This window comes from Procambarus clarkii, chromosome 26 (assembly GCF_040958095.1).
Source record: "Procambarus clarkii isolate CNS0578487 chromosome 26, FALCON_Pclarkii_2.0, whole genome shotgun sequence".
Classification (NCBI taxonomy): domain Eukaryota; kingdom Metazoa; phylum Arthropoda; class Malacostraca; order Decapoda; family Cambaridae; genus Procambarus; species Procambarus clarkii.
In genome coordinates, this window is record NC_091175.1 from 45485087 (window position 1) to 45510340 (window position 25254).

The 25254-nt window shown below is 45.0% G+C and overlaps 1 protein-coding gene across 1 annotated transcript in view; it reads left to right on the forward strand.

Moving 5' to 3' along the window:
* LOC138368973 (calphotin-like) overlaps nt 1-25254 on the forward strand; it is a 75522-nt gene that overhangs the window by 28095 nt on the left and 22173 nt on the right. The window contains exons 2-3 of the mRNA XM_069331703.1: nt 1968-3940; nt 18284-18464. Coding sequence (XP_069187804.1) covers nt 1968-3940; nt 18284-18464 — 2154 coding nt within the window. The remainder of the gene's footprint in view (nt 1-1967; nt 3941-18283; nt 18465-25254) is intronic.

The following is a 25254-nucleotide window of genomic DNA, read 5'->3' on the forward strand; positions in this document are numbered from 1 at the left end:
TACACAAACAGGTGTTCAACAGTACACAAACAGGTGTTCAACAGTACACAAACAGGTGTTCAACACTACACAAGCAGGTGTTCAACACTACACAAGCAGGTGTTCAACAGTACACAAACAGGTGTTCAACACTACACAAACAGGTGTTCAACACTACACAAACAGGTGTTCAACACTACACAAACAGGTGTTCAACACTACACAAACAGGTGTTCAACACTACACAAACAGGTGTTCAACACTACACAAACAGGTGTTCAACACTACACAAACAGGTGTTCAACACTACACAAACAGGTGTTCAACACTACACAAGCAGCTGTTCAACAGTACACAAACAGGTGTTCAACACTACACAAGCAGCTGTTCAACAGTACACAAACAGCTGTTCAACACTACACAAACAGGTGTTCAACACTACACAAACAGTGTTCAACGGTACACAAACAGCTGTTCAACACTACACAAACAGGTGTTCAACACTACACAAACAGTGTTCAACAGTACACAAACAGTGTTCAACAGTACACAAACAGGTGTTCAACACTACACAAACAGGTGTTCAACACTACACAAACAGGTGTTCAACACTACACAAACAGGTGTTCAACACTACACAAACAGGTGTTCAACACTACACAAACAGGTGTTCAACACTACACAAACAGGTGTTCAACACTACACAAACAGGTGTTCAACACTACACAAACAGGTGTTCAACAGTAATAACAAAATACAAAGGTTTAAGTTAGTAAAGCTACTAGATCATAACAGAATGTAAGTTAGTAAAGTGTAAAGGTTTAATGGGACAAAAACATAACAATATTGAAGACGATAAAATATACAACTTCACTAAACAATTTTACAACTACAGACACAATAATTGGATGACACTAATGTAATTGTGTCTTGCAATTATTAGTTATATGATATTATGTCATTATTTCTTAGTCTCTCTTTTAAAGTGATTGGGAGACGTGCAAGTTTTAACTACATGTGGGAGGTCAGTCCACAATACAAACATATCAGAGATATGTTTGTTCCTCTTTCCTGTATGACAATTTATATGATGCGGCCGTGGACCAATGATTCCTCTGAACTTCAGTAGTAGTCAATCCAACCACTTGAGGTGGACGGTAGAGCTACGGTCTTTAGCCATGCAAGTCGGCGTTCAATTCCTGACCATCCAAGTGATTGGACACCATTCCTTTCCCCCGTCCCATCCTAAATCCTTATCCTGACCCCCTTCCCAGTGCTATATAATTATAGCACTGGGAAGCGCTATATGCGCTCAGTTTGGGCTCTAAGCTCGAGTGGCACATCAGACTCCAGGTTGAATACTTCCTGAAACTTAACCAAAACTTTCAGGAAGTATACAAGCTGGAGTCTGATGTGCCACTCGACCTTAGAGCCCAAACTGAGCGGGAAATTCCATAGAAAAGCGTCTCAGAAATAACAGTGACAACGGAAGAGATAAAGAAGCAACTGCAGGAACTGGACGTGGCAAAGGCCGCGCTACAATTACTGACCACGGGTGGGACACAGGTGGAGACTGTCTACCCACATGAGCCACAGTGACGTTAGAAAGAACTTTTTCAGTGTCAGAGTAGTTAACGGATGGAATGCATTAGGCAGTGATGTGGTGGAGGCTGACTCCATACACAGTTCCAAATGTAGATATGATAGAGCCCAGTAGGCTCAGGAACCTGTACACCAGTTGATTGACGGTTGAGAGGCGGGACCAAAGAGCCAGAGCTCAACCCCTGCGAGCAACAACTAGGTGAGTACCAGGCATGACAGGGTTGTTACCATCAACACCTTTACCTGAATTTACTTGACGCCACTGACACTGTAGTGGCTTCAACGAGGACAGGAAGCCGGCGGCTTGTCAAATGTCCCCTCCCCCCATTTGCCCTGATGATGTTCCAGGTGGCTTTTAAAACCGAACAGGGTTTTGATATTTGCAGCTTCGGCGGGTAGGCGGTTCCATGGGTTAATAACCCTGTGGGTGAAGAAGCATCTCCTGCTCTCAGACCTACACTGTGGCTTGTTGAGCCTGAAGCAGTTACTTCTTGTTCGTATTATATCTCACCTGTTGAAGAAATTGTCCACGTCAACATCCTCCAAATTGTTCAGTATTGTAAAAGTGTCACTGAGATCCACCCTGTCGTGCCGGGTCTGCAGTGTTGTCAGCCCTGTGGCCCTCAGCCCTGTAGCCCTCAGTCCTGTGGTCCTCAGCCCTGTAGCCCTCAGCCCTGTAGCCCTCAGCCCTGTAGCCCTCAGCCCTGTAGCCCTCAGCCCTGTGGCCCTCAGCCCTGTGGCCCTCAGCCCTGTACCCCTCAGTCCTGTGGTCCTCAGCCCTGTAGCCCTCAACCCTGTAGCCCTCAGCCCTGTGGCCCTCAGCCCTGTAGCCCTCAGTCCTGTGGCCCTCAGCCCTGTAGCCCTCAACCCTGTGACCCTCAGCCCTGTAGCCCTCAGCCCTGTGGCCCTCAGCCCTGTAGCCCTCAGTCCTGTGGCCCTCAGCCCTGTAGCCCTCAACCCTGTGACCCTCAGCCCTGTAGCCCTCAGTCCTGTGGTCCTCAGCCCTGTAGCCCTCAACCCTGTGACCCTCAGCCCTGTAGCCCTCAGCCCTGTAGCCCTCAGTCCTGTAGCCCTCAGCCCTGTGGCCCTCAGCCCTGTGGCCCTCAGCCCTGTAGCCCTCAGTCCTGTGGCCCTCAGCCCTGTAGCCCTCAACCCTGTGGCCCTCAGCCCTGTAGCCCTCAACCCTGTGACCATCAGCCCTGTAGCCCTCAGTCCTGTGGTCCTCAGCCCTGTAGCCCTCAGCCCTGTGGTCCTCAGCCCTGTAGCCCTCAGCCCTGTGGTCCTCAGCCCTGTAGCCCTCAGTCCTGTGGTCCTCAGCCCTGTAGCCCTCAGTCCTGTGGCCCTCAGCCCTGTAGCCCTCAGCCCTGTGGCCCTCAGCCCTGTAGCCCTCAACCCTGTGACCCTCAGCCCTGTAGCCCTCAGTCCTGTGGTCCTCAGCCCTGTAGCCCTCAGCCCTGTGGTCCTCAGCCCTGTAGCCCTCAGCCCTGTGGCCCTCAGCCCTGTAGCCCTCAGCCCTGTGGTCCTCAGCCCTGTAGCCCTCAACCCTGTGACCCTCAGCCCTGTAGCCCTCAGTCCTGTGGTCCTCAGCCCTGTAGCCCTCAGTCCTGTGGTCCTCAGCCCTGTAGCCCTCAGCCCTGTGACCCTCAGCCCTGTGGCCCTCAACCCTGTGGTCCTCAGCCCTGTAGCCCTCAACCCTGTGACCCTCAGCCCTGTAGCCCTCAGTCCTGTGGTCCTCAGCCCTGTAGCCCTCAGTCCTGTGGTCCTCAGCCCTGTAGCCCTCAGCCTTGTGGTCCTCAGCCCTGTAGCCCTCAGCCCTGTGGCCCTCAGCCCTGTAGCCCTCAGCCCTGTAGCCCTCAGCCCTGTGACCCTCAACCCTGTGGCCCTCAACCCTGTGGCCCTCAACCCTGTGACCCTCAGCCTTGTGGCCCTCAGCCTTGTAGCCCTCAGCCCTGTGGCCCTCAACCCTGTGGCCCTCAACCCTGTGGCCCTCAACCCTGTGACCCTCAGCCTTGTGGCCCTCAGCCTTGTAGCCCTCAGCCCTGTAGCCCTCAGCCCTGTGGCCCTCAACCCTGTGGCCCTCATCCCTGTGGCCCTCAACCCTGTGGCCCTCAACCCTGTGGCCCTCAACCCTGAGGCCCTCAACCCTGTGGCCCTCAACCCTGTGACCCTCAACCCTGTGACCCTCAACCCTATGGCCCTCAACCCTGTGGCCCTCAACCCTGTGACCCTCAACCCTGTGACCCTCAACCCTGTGGCCCTCAACCCTGTGACCCTCAACCCTGTGACCCTCAGCCCTGTGGCCCTCAACCCTGTGACCCTCAACCCTGTGGCCCTCAACCCTGTGGCCCTCAACCCTGTGGCCCTCAACCCTGTGACCCTCAACCCTGTGGCCCTCAACCCTGTGGCCCTCAACCCTGTGGCCCTCAACCCTGTGGCCCTCAACCCTGTGGCCCTCAACCCTGTGGCCCTCAACCCTGTGGCCCTCAACCCTGTGGCCCTCAACCCTGTGGCCCTCAACCCTGTGACCCTCAACCCTGTGGCCCTCAACCCTGTGGCCCTCAACCCTGTGGCCCTCAACCCTGTGGCCCTCAACCCTGTGGCCCTCAACCCTGTGGCCCTCAACCCTGTGGCCCTCAACCCTGTGGCCCTCAACCCTGTGGCCCTCAACCCTGTGACCCTCAACCCTGTGGCCCTCAACGCTGTGGCCCTCAACCCTGTGGCCCTCAACCCTGTGACCCTCAACCCTGTGGCCCTCAACCCTGTGGCCCTCAACCCTGTGACCCTCAACCCTGTGGCCCTCAACCCTGTGGCCCTCAACCCTGTGGCCCTCAACCCTGTGACCCTCAACCCTGTGGCCCTCAACCCTGTGGCCCTCAACCCTGTGGCCCTCAACCCTGTGGCCCTCAACCCTGTGACCCTCAACCCTGTGACCCTCAACCCTGTGGCCCTCAACCCTGTGGCCCTCAACCCTGTGGCCCTCAGCCCTGTGGCCCTCAACCCCTGTGGCCCTCAACCCTGTGGCCCTCAACCCTGGATTTTATGATACTGAACAAACTGGAAAATCCAGATCACTTCGTTCCAAGTTAACGCATCGGAGCGGCAATACCTTCAAGATGAAGACACCACAGTACAGCCATACACCACAATACAGCCATACACCACAATACAGCCATACACCACAGTACAGCCATACACCACAATACAGCCATACACCACAATACAGCCATACACCACAATACAGCCATACACCACAATACAGCCACACACCACAGTACAGCCATACACCACAGTATAGCCATACACCACAGTACAGCCATACACCACAGTACAGCCACACACCACAGTACAGCCATACACCACAGTACAGCCATACACCACAATACAGCCATACACCACAATACAGCCATACACCACAGTACAGCCATACACCACAATACAGCCATACACCACAATACAGCCATACACCACAATACAGCCACACACCACAGTACAGCCATACACCACAGTACAGCCATACACCACAATACAGCCATACACCACAATACAGCCATACACCACAATACAGCCATACACCACAATACAGCCATACACCACAATACAGCCATACACCACAATACAGCCATACACCACAATGCAGCCATACACCACAATACAGCCATACACCACAATACAGCCATGCACCACAATACAACCATACACCACAATTCAGCCATACACCACAATACAGCCATACACCACAATACAGCCATACACCACAATACAGCCATACACCACAATACAGCCACACACCACAGTACAGCCATACACCACAGTATAGCCATACACCACAGTACAGCCATACACCACAGTACAGCCACACACCACAGTACAGCCATACACCACAGTACAGCCATACACCACAATACAGCCATACACCACAATACAGCCATACACCACAGTACAGCCATACACCACAATACAGCCATACACCACAATACAGCCATACACCACAATACAGCCACACACCACAGTACAGCCATACACCACAGTACAGCCATACACCACAATACAGCCATACACCACAATACAGCCATACACCACAATACAGCCATACACCACAATACAGCCATACACCACAATACAGCCATACACCACAATACAGCCATACACCACAATGCAGCCATACACCACAATACAGCCATACACCACAATACAGCCATGCACCACAATACAACCATACACCACAATTCAGCCATACACCACAGTACAGCCATACACCACAATACAGCCATACACCACAATGCAGCCATACACCACAATACAGCCATACACCACAATACAGCCATACACCACAATACTGCCATACACCACAATACAGCCATACACCACAATGCAGCCATACACCACAATACAGCCATACACCACAATACAGCCATGCACCACAATACAACCATACACCACAATTCAGCCATACACCACAGTACAGACATACACCACAATACAGCCATACACCCCAATACAGCCATACACCACAGTACAGCCATACACCACAATTCAGCCATACACCACAGTACAGCCATACACCACAATACAGCCATACACCACAATACAGCCATACACCACAATGCAGCCATACACCACAATACAGCCATACACCACAATACAGCCATACACCACAATACAGCCATACACAACAATACAACCATACACCACAATACAGCCATGCACCACAATACAACCATACACCACAATTCAGCCATACACCACAGTACAGCCATACACCACAATACAGCCATACACCACAATGCAGCCATACACCACAATACAGCCATACACCACAATACAGCCATACACCACAATACAGCCATACACCACAATACAGCCATACACCACAATACAGCCATACACCACAATACAGCCATACACCACAATACAGCCATACACCACAATGCAGCCATACACCACAATACAGCCATACACCACAATACAGCCATACACCACAATACAGCCATACACCACAGTACAGCCATACACCACAATACAGCCATTCACCACAATACAGCCATACACCACAATACAGCCATACACCACAATACAGCCATACACCACAATACAGCCATACACCACAATACAGCCATACACCACAATACAACCATATACCACAATACAGCCATACACCACAGTACAGCCATACACCACAATACAGCCATACACCACAATACAGCCATACACCACAATACAGCCATACACTGTAACAGTAGAACTGTAAAAGAAGAAAGACCATAGATGTAATATTAAAAGTTGGTAGTGAGTTGGTAGTGACCTGACTAGCAAGTCTGGGTCATCCCAAGTCTGTGTCATCCCAAGTCTGGGTCATCCCAGGGGATTAGAGCTCATTGTAGACAGCAGCGCCACTGCCTCCTGTGACGAGTCATCCAACTAGGAGAACAATGAAATGCATTACAAAATTAGTAGGAATTATCAATCGGAGTTAAGTTCTTATGTTAAAATTAACGTCAATTGAGACTAATGAAGAAGTCTTGTATATTAGCAAAGAAGCATTTGACTTCAGTCAGATCTGAAATAGGTAAGACATATTTCGTCACTGGAAAATAGATACCTACCAACCTGTTTGTTAAATGATGTAAATTAGTGAAATGCAAGTGCTACTAAATATTGTAATTAGCCTGGCTCCAGTATCTAGATTATTCCCAAGTGTTTTGGGCATAATAAAGTCACCTTTAGTGACGAATACAGGATTTTAGTAGTAATCGTTTTCAAAGATTAATCTGGCCACTAGCCTAGGTCAGCCTCTGAGAGGTGAGAGTGGAGAGAAAGAGTTATATGTTATGCTGATGATATTTGTATTATGGCAAACAGTAAACCAAGGCTACAAGTGTTACTTGATGCATTCTCCAAGAAAGTAGTAGAATGTGGCCTCATAATCTCTGTTGATAAAACAAGGGTTCATATTCCCCATTCTCTTCATGTTAACTATACTATTAATGGAGTGCCCGTGGAGACTTGTGAGTCTTATAAATATCTTGGAGTCCAGGTTAATGATACAAATCTCGTCAGCAACCTGCGGAAAAAACTAGTTTGAGCGTCTTAAACCTCTCAGAACTCTTCTTGGCAAAGGATTTGGCATTAACATAAAATATGCTCGTAGTTTTTATATTGCCTTTATACGATCTGTTGTTGATTATTATGCCTTGCATCTTCTTAATTTTTCTCCTAAACAATTACAAGGCCTAGATGTAGTACAGAATGATGCCATGCGCATCATCCTGGGTTGTCCTAGAACTGTCAGAATTGTTAACATGAGAAAGGAACTAAACTTACCTTCCATTTACGAAAGAATAGTTCTTCTTAGTACTATGTTTTGCGCCAAAACTTTGAAAAATAATGGTCCCCCAGCTCTATTCAAATTAAATTGAGATCCATTCTAAACAATTCTGACTGTTCCCTCAATCCGCCGCAAAAAGCTCCCTACAGTGTGTGGCTCAGTTGTTGTGCCTATAATCTTCTGAAACTGAATGTATCTCTTTACCCTTATAAAACTGTTCACTATATTCCCCCTTGGAAAGATGTGTGGGGTCTCTCTGCATTATACCCCCATCAGTGTAAAACAAATGTATTACACTGACACTTTGAGATGTATAACATTAGAAGCTATTGACAGTCATCTTCATATTCTCAAACCGACTGAATCCTATGCCTTTACTGATGGCTCTGTGCAGTTAGATACTGGTAGAACAGGTTGTGCATGTACAGTATATAAAGGGGATGAAAAGATCATGTCTAGTACACAGTGATTGAACAACTGAGCAAGCACGACACAGACCGAGCTATTGGGCATTTATCTAGCCACTGAATACCTTAAGCTCGATGGTGGTGGAGTTATTTTCTGTGACTCTAAAAGTGCTCTGCAGTCCTTAAATAACCCATCACAATGTATGTTGGAAGTAGCTTGTAATATTAAATGGAATGTAATTTTTGCCAATGATAATAACTCTTGTATAAAATTTGTGTGGATCCCATCCCACGTTGGAGTTGGAAAACATGACTTTGTAGATCGATTGGCCAATGAGGCTTGCAGAAAAGAAAACATTGATTATGACTTTGGACTATCTAATGCAATTATTAGAAACATACAAATTAAATAAATTAATTAAGATTTAGAAGAACTAAGAAATGCCCAGAGACCTGAAAGCTACAGTATTAAAAGTTATGACAAGTTTTGTAATAATAGGTATTTGTATGGTCAGCACAGTAACCGGACCAGGCAATGTGATGTAGTCATTGCGCGAATTCGCCTTGGCTATAGACACATCTGGCAGGTTAGTGAGGCTGAGCCACTACCAGAATACTCAGATTGTAAACTCTGTGATAAACCTTTAATGCATTCACTAGAACACTATATTGTTGAATGTGAAACCGTAAAGGACTTTAGACCTCCTGGCCTCTTGTATCACCAAAAGTGTAACTATTTTATTGACTCAGGTTATCTTGAGGTTATCTTGAGATGATTTCGGGGCTTTTTAGTGTCCCCGCGGCCCGGTCCTCGACCAGGCCTCCACCCCCAGGAAGCAGCCCGTGACAGCTGACTAACACCCAGGTACCTATTTACTGCTAGGTAACAGGAGCATAGGGTGAAAGAAACTCTGCCCATTGTTTCTCGCCGGCGCCTGGGATCGAACCCAGGACCACAGGATCACAAGTCCAGCGTGCTGTCCGCTCGGCCGACCGGCTCCCAGGTGTTCTGGACGACATCCTAACAATTTATCCAAAATTTGCTTGTCCATTTTAAAGAATGAAGAACAATTTTTATTTATATTACTTCTAAGCTGCATCACTTATGAACCCATCCCTGCCCTTGTGTGGTAGTGCACAGTAGAAAGTTGTTTTCACATATCCACACATTAAAACATTGAATGTAACCATGATATATATGTGCTTCAGCCTACAGTTTAGACCTATTGTCTTGTGTATGACCCTCTGTCCTGCGTGACAGTGAATACCAGCATTTTCCTCACTTTAATAAGACTTAATCGAAATCCTCTGATTAGGCAAAATTGTAATTAATTTTGTCAATAAAGATGTTAATAATAATAAGTATGTGTTAGAGACGTCCTGGGTCAACATCGCTCAGAGGGCAAGGCTGAACAACTGGCCTCTCTGTGATATTTTAATGTAATTGTTTGTGTCTGAGTTTGTTATTGAAGAAATCCCCATTAATTGTTGTAGTTAATTTACCAATTGCCTCAGTTAGGAAAATATTCAGTTAGGGAGTGTTCAGATAGGGTTTTTTTTTTTTTAGATATATACAAGAGTTGTTACATTCTTGTACAGAGTTACATTCTTGTACAGAGTACACTGCCACTAGTACGCGTAGCGTTTCGGGCAAGTCCTTAATCCTATGGTCCCTGGAATACGATCCCCTGCCGCGAAGAATCGTTTTTTCATCCAAGTACACATTTTACTGTTGCGTTAAACAGAGGCTACAGTTAAGGAATTGCGCCCAGTAAATCCTCCCCGGCCAGGATACGAACCCATGACATAGCGCTCGCGGAACGCCTGGCGAGTGTCTTACCACTACACCACGGAGACTGCTAAACTGTTTTATTAATTAGTATTTTATTTGATAACTTTGGCTTAATAAATCGTTTATAGAATTTATGGTGTTTAGTGAAATTCCCCCCAACGTGTATCTTATACTTTCTGTTGATGGGCTCAAGCCCCCCAAGCTACAGACTAAGCATCCTCTACAAGCCTGCAATCATTTATTTAATACCTAAAATAATCCCTTTGTACTTTGATTCAATTTCCACACTTACCGTAAATCTTATCCCTCCTTTTCCAATAACTGGGGACTCATATTCGGGGTTTTATACCTAATTGACGGTCTCCTGCTTGACCGTCAATTGGAGAAATTACTCAGACAGCCATACACCACAATACAGCCATACACCACAATACAGCCATACACCACAATACAGTCATACACCACAATACAGCCATTCACCACAATACAGCCATACACCACAATACAGCCATACACCACAATACAGCCATACACCACAATACAGCCATACACCACAATACAGCCATACACCACAATACAGCCATACACCACAATACAGCCATACACCACAATACAGTCATACACCACAGTACAGCCATACACCACAATACAGCCATACACCACAATACAGCCATACACCACAATACAGCCATACACCACAATACAGCCATACACCACAATACAGCCATACACCACAATACAGTCATACACCACAAAACAGCCATACACAACAATACAATCATACAACACAATACATTCATACACCACAATACAGCCATACACCACAATACAGCCATACACCACAAAACATCCATACACAACAATACAGCCATACACCACAAAACAGCCATACACCACAATACAGCTATACACCACAATACAGCCATACATCACAAAACAGCCATACACAACAATACAGTCATACACCACAATATAGCCATACACCACAATACAGCCATACACCACAATACAGCCACACACCACAATACAGCTATACACCACAAAACAGCCATACACCACAATACAGCCATATACTACAATACAGCCATACACCACAATACAGCCATACACCACAATACAGCCATACACCACAATACAGCCACACACCACAATACAGCCATACACCACAAAACAGCCATACACCACAATACAGCCATATACTACAATACAGCCATACACCACAATACAGCCATACACTACAATACAGCCATAAACCACAATACAGCCATACACTATATAACAGTCATACACTACATTACAGCTATACACCACAATACGGTCATACACTACAATACAACCATACACTACATTACAGCCATACACTACATTACAGCTATACACCACAATACAGCCATACACCACAATACAGTCATACATCACAATACAACCATACACTATATTACAGCCATACACTACAATACAGCCATACACCACAATACAGCCATACATTACATTGCAGCCATACACTACTATACAGCCATACACCACAATACAGCCATACACCACAATACAGCCATACACTACATTATAGCCATACACCACAATACGGTCATTCACTACAATACAACCATACACTACATTACAGCCACATACCACAACACAGCCATACACCACAATACAGCCATACACTACATTGCAGCCATACACTACTATACAGCCATACACCACAATACAGCCATACACCACAATACAGCCATACGCCACAATACAGCCATACACCACAATACAGCCATACACCAAAATACAGCCACACACCACAATACAGCCACATACCACAATACAGCCATACACCATAATACAGCCACACACCACAATACAGCCATACACCACAATACAGCCATACACTACAATACAGCCATACACTACAAAACAGCCATACACCACAATACAGCCACACACAACAATACAGCCATACACTACATTACAGCCACACACCACAATACAGCCATACACCACAATACAGCCATACACTACAATACAGCTATACACCACAATACAAGCATACACCACAATACAGCCACACACCACAATACAGCCATACACCACAATACAGTCATACACCACAATACAGCCACACACCACAATACAGCCACACAACACAATACAGCCATACACCACAATACAGCCATACACTACAATACAGCCATACACCACAATACAGCCATACACCACAATACAGCCGCACACCACAATACATCCACACACCACAATACAGCCACACACCACAATACAGCCATACACCACAATACAGCCATACACTACAATACAGCCATGCACCACAATACAGTCATATACCACAATACAGCCACACACAACAATACAGCCATACACCACAACACAGCCACACACCACAATACAGCCACACACCACAATACAGCCACACACCACAGCACAGCCATACACCACAATACAGCCACACACCACAACACACCCACACACCACAACACAACCACACACCACAACACAGCCATACACCGCAATACAGTCATACACCACAATACAGCCACACACCACAACACAGTCATATACCACAATACAGCCATACACCACAATACAGCCACACACCTCATCACAGCCACACACCACAATACAGCCATACACCACAATACAGCCATACACCACAATACAGCCACACACCACAATACAGCCATACACCACAATACAGCCATACACCACAATACAGCCACACACCACAATACAGCTATACACCACAATACAGCCATACACCACAAAACAGCCACACACCACAATACAGCCATACACCACAATACAGCCATACACCACAATACAGCCATACACCACAATACCGCCACACACCACAATACAGCCATACACCACAATACAGCCATACACCACAATACAGCCACACACCACAATACAGCTATACACCACAATACAGCCACACACCACAATACAGCTATACACCACAATACAGCCATACACCACAATACAGCCACACACCACAATACAGTCATACTCCACAATACAGCAATACACCACAATACAGCCACACACCACAATACAGCCATACACCATAATACAGCCACACACTACAATACAGCCATACACCACAATACAGCCATACACCACAATACAGCCATACACCACAATACAGCCACACACCACAATACAGCCATACACCATAATACAGCCACACACTACAATACAGCCATACACCACAATACAGCCACACACTACAATACAGCCATACACCACAATACAGCCACACACAACAATACAGCCATACACCACAATACAGCCACACTCAACAATACAGCCATACACCACATAAATGGGCTCTCAGCCATAGTGTCTGACCTGCAAATAACTTACCGAAGACGTTATTGCTTCAGTTTAAAATTCAGCTGAGAAAATTCCTCAGTAACAATGGCTAGATCTTTGACAAGCCGTGTGCTTTTTGTCCCCGTCGAGCCCCTTAGAATTTGTGGTTATCAGGTAAATTCAGGTTCAATAAATCAAACTTCTAAATTTAATATTGCCATAGTTAGCCTAGCAATACGTAAAAATTAATTTTCTTTGTTATAAAAGAACTCCCCGTTTTCTTTCAAGGTAGAAACCGCAAATACTCAACATAAACTCAAGTAATGTGTCCGTCGATGATGTTTATTTTTTATTTATTTATTTATTTATGCATATACAAGAATGTACATAAGGAATGTGAGGATACAATTATGGTAATCACAGTCTTGTAAAGCCACTAGCACGCGCAGCGTTTCGGGCAGGTCCTTAATCTAAGAAAATTTTAAGGAGGTAAATACTTGCAAAATTTATAGACAAAAAAATGATAACAGATTACATGGAATGAAAAAAAAAAGATGAGAGAAAATTATAGGTACAGTATATTAAAGCACATAGGTAGCTATGATTGATTGCAATGACAGCTTAAAATGGTAGTTGACAACAAATTGGTAGGCACAATACAGCAGAAACAATATAAGATTGATTGCAATGACAGCTTGAATGGTAGTTGACAAAAATTGGTAGTTACAATACAGCATATGGCTAGCACATAAAAGAAGACAGCAATGAACACAATGATAAGGTTGTTTGATATTACATAAAAATTATGAGATTGGGTACCACTAGGTACAGAGCAAATTTAAAGCTCAGTGTAGGAAACTAAATAGATGAAGTTAGGTACTTTTTGGTTTTGCTTTTAAATAAGGCAAAAGTTTTACAGTTTTTCAATTCACTAGGGAGTGAGTTCCATAGACTAGGTCCCTTAATTTGCATAGAGTGTTTACACAGATTAAGTTTGACCCTGGGGATATCAAAGAGATATTTATTTCTGGTGTGGTGATAATGGGTCCTATTACATCTGTCCAGGGAGAGTTTCAGAGCATGGTTTGCATTTAAGAACAGGGTTTTGTAAATGTAGTTGACACAAGAGAATGTGTGGAGGGAGTTAATATTTAGCAAGTTTAGAGATTTAAACAAGGGAGCTGAGTGTTGTCTGAAAGCAGAGTTAGTTATTATTCTGATAGCAGATTTTTGCTGTGTGATGATGGGCTTAAGGTGGTTTGCAGTGGTAGACCCCCATGCACAGATACCATAATTAAGATAGGGGTAGATTAGTGCATAATATAGTGAGAGGAGAGCAGAGTTAGGAACATAATATCTGATTTTGGAGAGTATACCAACTGTCTTAGAGACTTTCTTAGTTATGTGTTGAATGTGGGTGCTGAAGTTGAGTCTCTTGTCTAGGAATAGGCCAAGAAACTTGCCATCATTTTTATTACTGTTGTTAATGTTGTCTATCTGTAGCTGAATTGCATTTGATGATTTGCTTCCAAATAAGATGTAGTAAGTCTTTTCGATGTTTAATGTTAGTTTGTTCGTTGACATCCATAAGTGGACTTTTTTTAATTCATTATTCACAACATTATTTAGTGTATGTGGGTTGAGGTTTGAATAGATAAGGGTAGTATCGTCAGCAAACAATATAGGTTTGAGAATATTAGAGACATTAGGCAGATCGTTTATATATATAAGAAATAGAAGAGGTCCTAAGATGCTGCCCTGTGGCACTCCAACGGTAATTGGTAGAGTGGAAGAAGTTGTATCATTGATGGTTACATATTGGTGTCTGTCACTAAGATAGGATCGGATGTAGTCAAGGGCAAGGCCTCGGATTCCATAATGCTGGAGTTTAAGTAAGAGGTAGTTGTGATTAACAGTATCAAAGGCTTTTCTTAGGTCAATGAAGAGTCCAATCGGAAACTCATTTTTGTCAAGGGCTGAGTAGATAATGTCAAGGAGACTAATAATTGCATCATTGGTACTCTTTTGGGACCGGAAGCCAAACTGGCAGGGGCTGAGTATGTCGAATTTTACGAGGTAGGAATAGAGCTGTTTGTAAATAATTTTTTCAAATATTTTTGATAGAATGGGTAGATTTGATATTGGTCTATAATTGTTTATGTCCGCCGGACTGCCTCCTTTATGGACTGGCGTTACTCTTGCTTTTTTGAGGATATCAGGGAAGGTGTGACACTCTATAGATTTGTTGAACAGTAGTGCTATGGGTGGGGCAAGGGCATGGGAGGCTCTCTTGTACACAATGGACGGAATTTCACTGGTGTTCCCTGCCTTGGTTTTTAGAGAGTGTATGATGGACACAACATCTGTCGGGCTGACTGGTGAAAGGAGAAGAGAGTTTGGATAACTGCCTGAGAGATATGTGTTAATATGTGTCTGAGTCTGTGGGATTTTACTGGCAAGATTAGCACCAACCGATGAAAAGAAACTATTAAATTCATTTGCCATTTCTAAATCAGTTGACGGTATATCCCCATCCTTGTAGAGTTTTATTTGGTTATGTGAGTGTTGTTTAGTTCCTAGGATACTAGAGATAGTTTTCCAAGTGTTTTTCATGTTGCCTTTTGCTTCATTGAATCTATTCAGATAATATGCAAGTTTTGCCTTTCTTATGATACTGGTAAGCATTGATGAGTACCTTTTAGCTACTTCCTTTGAAACTAGGCCAATCCTAACTTTCTTTTCATATTCATGTTTCTTGTTGATTGAGTTGAGAATGCCATTTGTGAGCCATGGATTGTTTAATCTTTTGTCAGTTACTTGCTTTGTAAGAAGGGGGACAATGAAGGTTGTAGTGGCTTAGAGTTTTGGAGAGGAAGAGGTTAGCTAATGAATTTATATCATGGGTATTATTGAATTCAGAATCCCAGTTAATATTGTGAAGTGCCTCTGTAAGATTGTCTAAAGCTGATTCACTGTGTAGCCTAAATGAAAGTTTCTTACTTTTTGGTGGTGTTATGTCCATGTTCGCTATGAGAAAGGTAGGATAGTGGTCAGTTGTTCTGTCGTAGATTATACCAGATACAAGGGGAGCTGTTATGTTTGTCCATATGTGGTCCAAGGTAGTGGCTGATGTTTGAGTGACTCGGGTAGGTTTGGTGATTGTGGGGATTAGCATACAGGAGTTCATGCCGTTAAGGAAATAGTCAACTTGAGAGCAGTTTTGTTGACCCAGGTCAATATTAAAGTCTCCTCCCAGAATGATGTGGTTTTTGTTGAGATTGTTGTTTATAATAAGATTCCTTAGGTTGTCTGAGAAAGAAGCTATGTTAGTATTAGGAAATCTATAGATGGCTCCAATAGTCAAAGAGGATTTAAGGGATTTAATTGTAAACTGAGCAAAAGTATATTCACAGTAGTCATCTCTGTCACTAATAACACTGTTGCAGATAAATGTATCTCGGTAATATATAGCTGTGCCACCACCTTTTTTATTAGGCCTACAGTTATGAATGGCTTTATAACCAGCTAAGTTGTAGAGTTGGGTATAGTCTTTATTTAGCCAAGTTTCTGTTAAAATAATGAACGATAGGTTAGTACCTAGTGCTGTGAGTAGTGCATTTAAATCGTCAAAATGTTTACCAAGTGATCTAACATTTTGGTTGTAAACTGATAGACAGGTGCTATTTTGGAGTTTGTTTTTAGCCTGGTGTGCTGTGAAATACTTGCAATAATGATGATCAATGTGCTGGTTGGTATAGATATGAGACAGAAGATTTTGATCAGGATCAATATCAGTGTGCATAGAGATGCAGAGTTATCACAATACAAGATACACGATAAAGCAAAACACAAGAATAAGAGCAGATACAATAAAATAGTAACAATTTAGAAGTAAAATAAAGATCCAATAGATAGCCAGGGAGGACACAGAAGTTACATAAAATAAAACACAAAAAATCAGTAGAGACTGAGAATATAAATGTAAAATAAAAAATAATAAGAAAATAATAATCATAAAAAAAAAAATGATCTTGAAGATAATTAGCTTAGTAATGGTTAATTAACAGGGTAATAAAAAGCCCTAGGTTTAGTGACAAGGGGATTAACTAAGAACAAATAATTAAGAGTATAAAACAGGCAAAGATGACAAACAAAAAATAAAGTAAAAATTAAAATAAAAATAAGAATAAACACCTTTGGAAAGGAAAGGCAGAGCTTAAGTACACTTTAGTTGTATGTGAGACTACAAATTATGTTCTGGTTATTCAGCTGATATCCCACAGTCATCCAGGAAAGAAGTGAGGTGTGCTTCAGTGGTTATGACATAAGTTTTTCCAGAGTCAGTCTTCCTAGCTATTATTTTACCATCGCGCACAAAACAATGTTTAATAGCAGTGGATCTATTGCGAATACCACGTAGTTTAAATAAGAGATTTTGTCTGAATCTGGTAAGACATTCGTTCACATAAACCTTGGATTTCCTAGCGACTGCAGCAGTGATAAGGTCTGACTTGCGGGAGCAGCTATCTAACTTCACGCGTATCCTTCTGTTGTTTGCACCAGATGGTTTGGTACCCACTCTATAAGCTGACTTAATGTCTCTTGCTTCGATGTTAATACTATAATGATAGTAATAATTTAATTTATTTATATAATTTTTGCATCATCAGCAAACAATGAGAGGAACGAGTCTATACCCTGTGAGAGATCATTCACATATATCAGAAACAGTATAGGTCCAAGGACTGACCCCTGCGAGACTCCACTGTTGACGTCTCGCCAGTCTGAGACCTCACCCCCTCTTTATATTTATTGAATATAAATTAATTTAATTTATATTCATTGTCTCGGGGATAGGCAGCCAGAGAGTATTCATACACGTCAGGCTTATATCGAGGCTTAATGACATTGATGAGAATATTAGAAACTACATCATCAAATTTGCAGATGACAAAGGTTTATGATAAAGTGGTAAATGCAAATGATCACAAAACTATAGTGAAGTCTTACAAAGAGATCTACATCAACTCCACAAACGGTCAGATGACTGGCAAATGCTTCTTAATATTGACAAATTTAAGACCCTGCATGTGTGGCATAACAACCCACGCCACAACCACCACATTAATAACATTACATTACAGCAGACTGATGAAACAAAGGACATTGCTGACAAAATCCACAACTCAATGAAAGTTGCTCAGCAGGTTGGGGCAGCAGTCAAAACGTTGACCCTTGGAGTAATCTAGAGAACCTTTAACGTTAAGAAAAAGAAGGTAGTGACTCAATTGTATAAATCTCTGGTGCGGCTCCATTTGTATTACTGTATCCAAGCATGGAGACCTCATCTTCAGAAGCATATTCTTGAGAAAGTGCAACACCGGGCAACAAAATTCATTCCAGAGTTAAGTCCACTCACGTATCAGGAACGGTTAAGGGCCACAGGGCTAACAACGCTACACACCAGGCATGACGGGGCGGATTATATTGAAACGTTTATAACACTGAACAAATTGAAGGATGTCGATCCAGACCTTCAAAAGTTCAGATGTAACACAAACAAGGAACAACGGCTTCGAGCTCAACAAGCCACACTGAAGGACTGAGAACAGGAGATGCTTTTCACCCACAGAGTTATTAACCCGTGGAACCGCCTACCCGCCGAAGCTGTAAATGCCAAAACTCTGTTGGGTTTACAAGTACAGCTGGAGAAGATCATCAGGGCAAATGGAGGGACCTTCGACAAGGCGCTGGCTTCCTGTCCACGTTGAGGCCACTAGTGTTAGTGACTCGCAGGTAAACATAGGTAAAGTGCCGCTGCTTGAGACACCTTTGACACTGTAAAGATTGTCTGCCAGTTCCGGCAATTTATCGATAAAAGAGAATTTCAATTAATTTTACCCATATCAGTGATTAATGGTGCAAATTACTATAAGAAAAAGATTGTTTTCAAAAGTTAGTTTTGAGAATATTTAGCCGTGTTGCTGGCGGGCAGTAGCAACAGTAGTCATGGTGGGGGGGGGGGGTCACAACGTGGCCCTATATATGTACATCTATATAAATGAAAATGTAAATGTTCATTTGTTCAAAATCGCTAATCTCCGAAAGTTCTTCACCAATTGCTTTAAAATTTTAACACAACGTTCCAGTCGCATACGAGCGGGTTTTTATATACCTACTATATACATATCACGTCCGTGACAGGTAAAAATATATATATATTTTTTTAAACTGTGTTTTTCCTGTGACTTTTCATGTAAGGGAAATCTCAGAAACCTCTTTACCGACCCAATACACACAGAAATCCCAATAGCGTAATATATATCAAATTAATAAATCCACAAGGGCCGTGATGAGGGTTCGAAACTGGTCTCGGAACCCATGTCTTGCTATTTGCAAACAATACTCTTTATTGACCAAGTTGTATAATGGCTGATTTTTGCCACGTCCCCATTTTTTAAACTAGATTTATACTTTAATCTCAATTAGTTTTAAGTTTTAGTTTAAGTGTTTTTCCCCCACACCTTGCTAAACGTTGTGCGAATTAGTGGCTTTAGGTAATGTATGTACTTCCTCTATCTGTATATCCAACATTATGTTGGTAACTCATCTCCTATGTATGTACTTTTACCTGAATAAACATTTCAATTTGAATTTGAAAATTTGAATTGGGGAGCGTCACTCATTCTGTGAGTGGACACACCGCCATAGTGACAGTATTGGGCAGCGTCACTCATCCTGTGAGTAGACACACCGCCATAGTGACAGTATTGGGCAGCGCCACTCATCCTGTGATTGGACACACCGCCATAGTGACAGTATTGGGCAGCGCCACTCATCCTGTGAGTGGACACACCGCCATAGTGACAGTATTGGGCAGCGCCACTCATCCTGTGAGTGGACACACCGCCATAGTGACAGTATTGGGCAGCGCCACTCATCCTGTGAGTGGACACACCGCCATAGTGACAGTATTGGGCAGCGCCACTCATCCTGTGAGTGAACACACCACCATAGTGACAGAATTGGGCAGCGCCACTCATCCTGTGAGTGGACACACCGCCATAGTGACAGTATTGGGCAGTGCCACTCATCCTGTGATTGGACACACCGCCATAGTGACAGTATTGGGCAGCGCCACTCATCCTGTGAGTGGACACACCGCCATAGTGACAGTATTGGGCAGCGCCACTCATCCTGTGAGTGGACACACCGCCATAGTGACAGTATTGGGCAGCGCCACTCATCCTGTGATTGGACACACCGCCATAGTGACAGTATTGGGCAGCGCAACTCATCCTGTGAGTGAACACACCACCATAGTGACAGAATTGGGCAGCGCCACTCATCCTGTGAGTGGACACACCGCCATAGTGACAGTATTGGGCAGTGCCACTCATCCTGTGATTGGACACACCGCCATAGTGACAGTATTGGGCAGCGCCACTCATCCTGTGAGTGGACACACCGCCATAGTGACAGTATTGGGCAGCGCCACTCATCCTGTGAGTGGACACACCGCCATAGTGACAGTATTGGGCAGCGCCACTCATCCTGTGATTGGACACACCGCCATAGTGACAGTATTGGGCAGCGCCACTCATCCTGTGAGTGGACACACCACCATAGTGACAGTATTGGGCAGCGCCACTCATCCTGTGAGTGAACACACCACCATAGTGACAGTATTGGGCAGCGCCACTCATCCTGTGAGTGGACACACCGCCATAGTGACAGTATTGGGCAGCGCCACTCATCCTGTGAGTAGACACCGCCATAGTGACAGTATTGAACAGCGCCACTCATCCTGTGAGTGGACACACCACCATAGTGACAGTATTGGGCAGCGCCACTCATCCTGTGACTGGACACACCACCATAGTGACAGTATTGGGCAGCGCCACTCATCCTGTGAGTGGACACACCACGATAGTGACAGTATTGAACAGCGCCACTCATCCTGTGAGTGAACACACCACCATAGTGACAGTATTGGGCAGCGCCACTCATCCTGTGAGTGGACACACCGCCATAGTGACAGTATTGGGCAGCGCTACTCATCCTGTGAGTGGACACCGCCATAGTGACAGTATTGAACAGCGCCACTCATCCTGTGAGTGGACACACCACCATAGTGACAGTATTGGGCAGCGCCACTCATCCTGTGAGTGGACACACCACCATAGTGACAGTATTGGGCAGCGCCACTCATCCTGTGAGTGGACACACCACCATAGTGACAGTATTGAACAGCGCCACTCATCCTGTGAGTGAACACACCACCATAGTGACAGTATTGGGCAGCGCCACTCATCCTGTGAGTGGACACCGCCATAGTGACAGTATTGGGCAGCGCCACTCATCCTGTGAGTGGACACCGACAGTGTGACAGTATTGGGCAGCGCCACTCATCCTGTGAGTGGACACCGCCATAGTGACAGTATTGGGCAGCGCCACTCATCCTGTGAGTGGACACCGCCATAGTGACAGTATTGGGCAGCGAAACTCATCCTGTGAGTGAACACCGCCATAGTGAAAGTATTGGGCAGCGCCACTCATCCTGTGAGTGGACACACCGCCATAGTGACAGTATTGGGCAGCGCCACTCATCCTGTGAGTGGACACCGCCATAGTGACAGTATTGGGCAGCGCCACTCATCCTGTGAGTGGACACACCGCCATTGTGACAGTATTGGGCAGTGTCACTCATCCTGTGAGTGGACACCACCATAGTGACAGTATTGGGCAGCGTTACTCATCCTGTGAGTGGACACCGCCATAGTGACAGTATTGGGCAGTGTCACTCATCCTGTGAGTGGACACACCTCCATAGTGACTGTATTGGGCAGCGTCACTCATCCTGTGAGTGGACACACCGCCATAGTGACAGTATTGGGCAGTGTCACTCATCCTGTGAGTGGACACACCGCCATAGTGACAGTATTGGGCAGCGCCACTCATCCTGTGAGTGGACACACCGCCATAGTGACAGTATTGGGCAGCGCCACTCATCCTGTGAGTGGACACCGCCATAGTGACAGTATTGGGCAGCGCCACTCATCCTGTGAGTGGACACACCGCCATAGTGACAGTATTGGGCAGTGTCACTCATCCTGTGAGTGGACACCGCCATAGTGACAGTATTGGGCAGCGTCACTCATCCTGTGAGTGGACACACCGCCACAGTGACAGTATTGGGCAGTGTCACTCATCCTGTGAGTGGACACACCTCCATAGTGACAGTATTGGGCAGCGTCACTCATCCTGTGAGTGGACACCGCCATAGTGACAGTATTGGGCAGTGTCACTCATCCTGTGAGTGGACACACCTCCATAGTGACAGTATTGGGCAGCGTCACTCATCCTGTGAGTGGACACACCGCCATAGTGACAGTATTGGTCAGCGTCACTCATCCTGTGAGTGGACACACCGCCATAGTGACAGTATTGGGCAGCGTCACTCATCCTGTGAGTGGACACACCGCCATAGTGACAGTATTGGGCAGCGCCACTCATCCTGTGAGTGGACACACCGCCATAGTGACAGTATTGGGCAGCGCCACTCATCCTGTGAGTGGACACACCGCCATAGTGACAGTATTGGGCAGCGTCACTCATCCTGTGAGTCGACACACCGCCATAGTGACAGTATTGGGCAGCGCCACTCATCCTGTGAGTAGACACACCGCCATAGTGACAGTATTGGGCAGCGCCACTCATCCTGTGAGTGGACACACCGCCATAGTGAGAGTATTGAACAGCGCCACTCATCCTGTGAGTGGACACACCGCCATAGTGAGAGTATTGAACAGCGCCACTCATCCTGTGAGTGGACACACCGCCATAGTGAGAGTATTGAACAGCGCCACTCATCCTGTGAGTGGACACACCGCCATAGTGACAGTATTGAACAGCACAGATTTGTGCTTCTATCCTCCTTTCCTCAGTTACCTTGTCACGGTGATGTTGCCTGATAATACCTCTAATTTGCAGCAGAGTTATGAAGAATTCAATATGGTTTCCTTCAGCAGCCAGCACATCTGCTCGTTCATTCCCACATATTCCAACATGGGAGGGGATCCCCAACATGGGAGGGGAACCCCATCATGGGAGGGGATCCCCAACATGGGAGGGGATCCCCAACATGGGAGGGGATCCCCAACATGGGAGGGGATCCCCAACATGGGAGGGGATCCCCATCATGGGAGGGGATCCCCATCATGGGAGGGGATCCCCAACATGGGAGGGGATCCCCAACATGGGAGGGGATCCCCAACATGGGAGGGGATCCCCAACATGGGAGGGGATCCCCAACATGGGAGGGGATCCACAGAAACTTGATGACTCTTCCCTGGTTGGTTAGTACCCTCACAGCTTTCTTAATCTCAGCGACTATTGCAAGATTTTGTGCCCGATTTTTACTTAGGCTTTGTAACGCTGCTTTTGAGTCAGTGCAGATCACTGCACCATTAGTGTTCCGTTCATGGAATCTTAACGCCATAACAATGACAGCTCTGCTTGCGTTGAAGAAGCATAGTTCTCAATACGTGCTTTTTCTTCATTTCTGCGCTGGAAAGCATTATTCTTAATTACCGTGTATGCTGCACCAGCCCTGCCATTGACAGGATTAGATGACCCGTCAGTGTAGATTTGATCTAGTTCATCTCCGGCTTCTTTATATATTTCCTCGAGATATTTGTGCCTCATTTCTTGTGGAAACATGTGGAATTTTTTTCATTGCCATTTCAGTGATGATGATCTTGCATGAGTCATCCTCCCAGGGAGGTAACCTCTCTACAGGCAGGAGCTCACGGGCTTGCTCAAGCAGGTGAAGCTCTTCGAGGTAGCAGACTGATCTGTGATGCCATTCTTTGCTTCTCCTGTTTCCTCCTGTGAGTAACACAGAACTCAGTTTTTTCTTGTAATCTTGCAATCTTAATTGCAAGCTTAGCATTCAGTTCCTTAATTCTATTTTTTAACACTGGGAAGGGACAACTCCTCTCGTAGATTAGAAGTTTTGGCAGTTCTTGGAACTCCAAGAATTATTGTCATGGCTTCATTCTGTACGCTTTCAAGCCTTTTCATATCGCTTTGGGAGTAGGTGCACAGAACTGGTGCGGCATAGTATGACGGAGCGCATATAGGTTGTGTACATCATTTTAAGCACGATAATGGAGGCCACGTGTCCATTCCAGGTCATAGCTTTCAGTGCCCTGAGTCGACTTTTGCATGTTCCAATGAGCTGGTTGAGCTCCTCTTTCTTCCCCTTGTTAGAGCCGACAGTGACGCCAAGGTGCCGATAGTGGTCAATCAAGTGTTACACCATTAATTTGCAGTTCTTCATTTTCTCCCCACATGTGATAAGAGTATGCTTTTGTCTTGTTTGTGGAGAGAGTGAAACCGAGTTCAACACATTTCCTTCCGAGGAGTTCAATGGACTGTTCAATTTTTCCCAAGGTGGGAACTTGTATTCGGACATCATCTGCATATCCCACTTGTTGTGTTCCTTCCGGAAAATCAATATTTGCAATGGCGTTCATAAGTACATTGAATAGTGTAGGGCTCATGACTCCGCCTTGGGGGGTCCCGAGTTCCATATTCATTGTTGCCAACTATATATTTTATCCAAATAGCAGCGAGATCTATAACCCATTAATAATTAAATCTACCATTTAATTACGCTATGATTAAAATATGAAACTCCCCCAAAATGTGTGAAGGGAAGGTTACTGGTGACAATAAACTATTAAATAAAGTCCGCTCAGGAGTAATAAATACAATTAAATACAATCTCTTGAATTAATAACCAGATCAATCACTGGTTGATT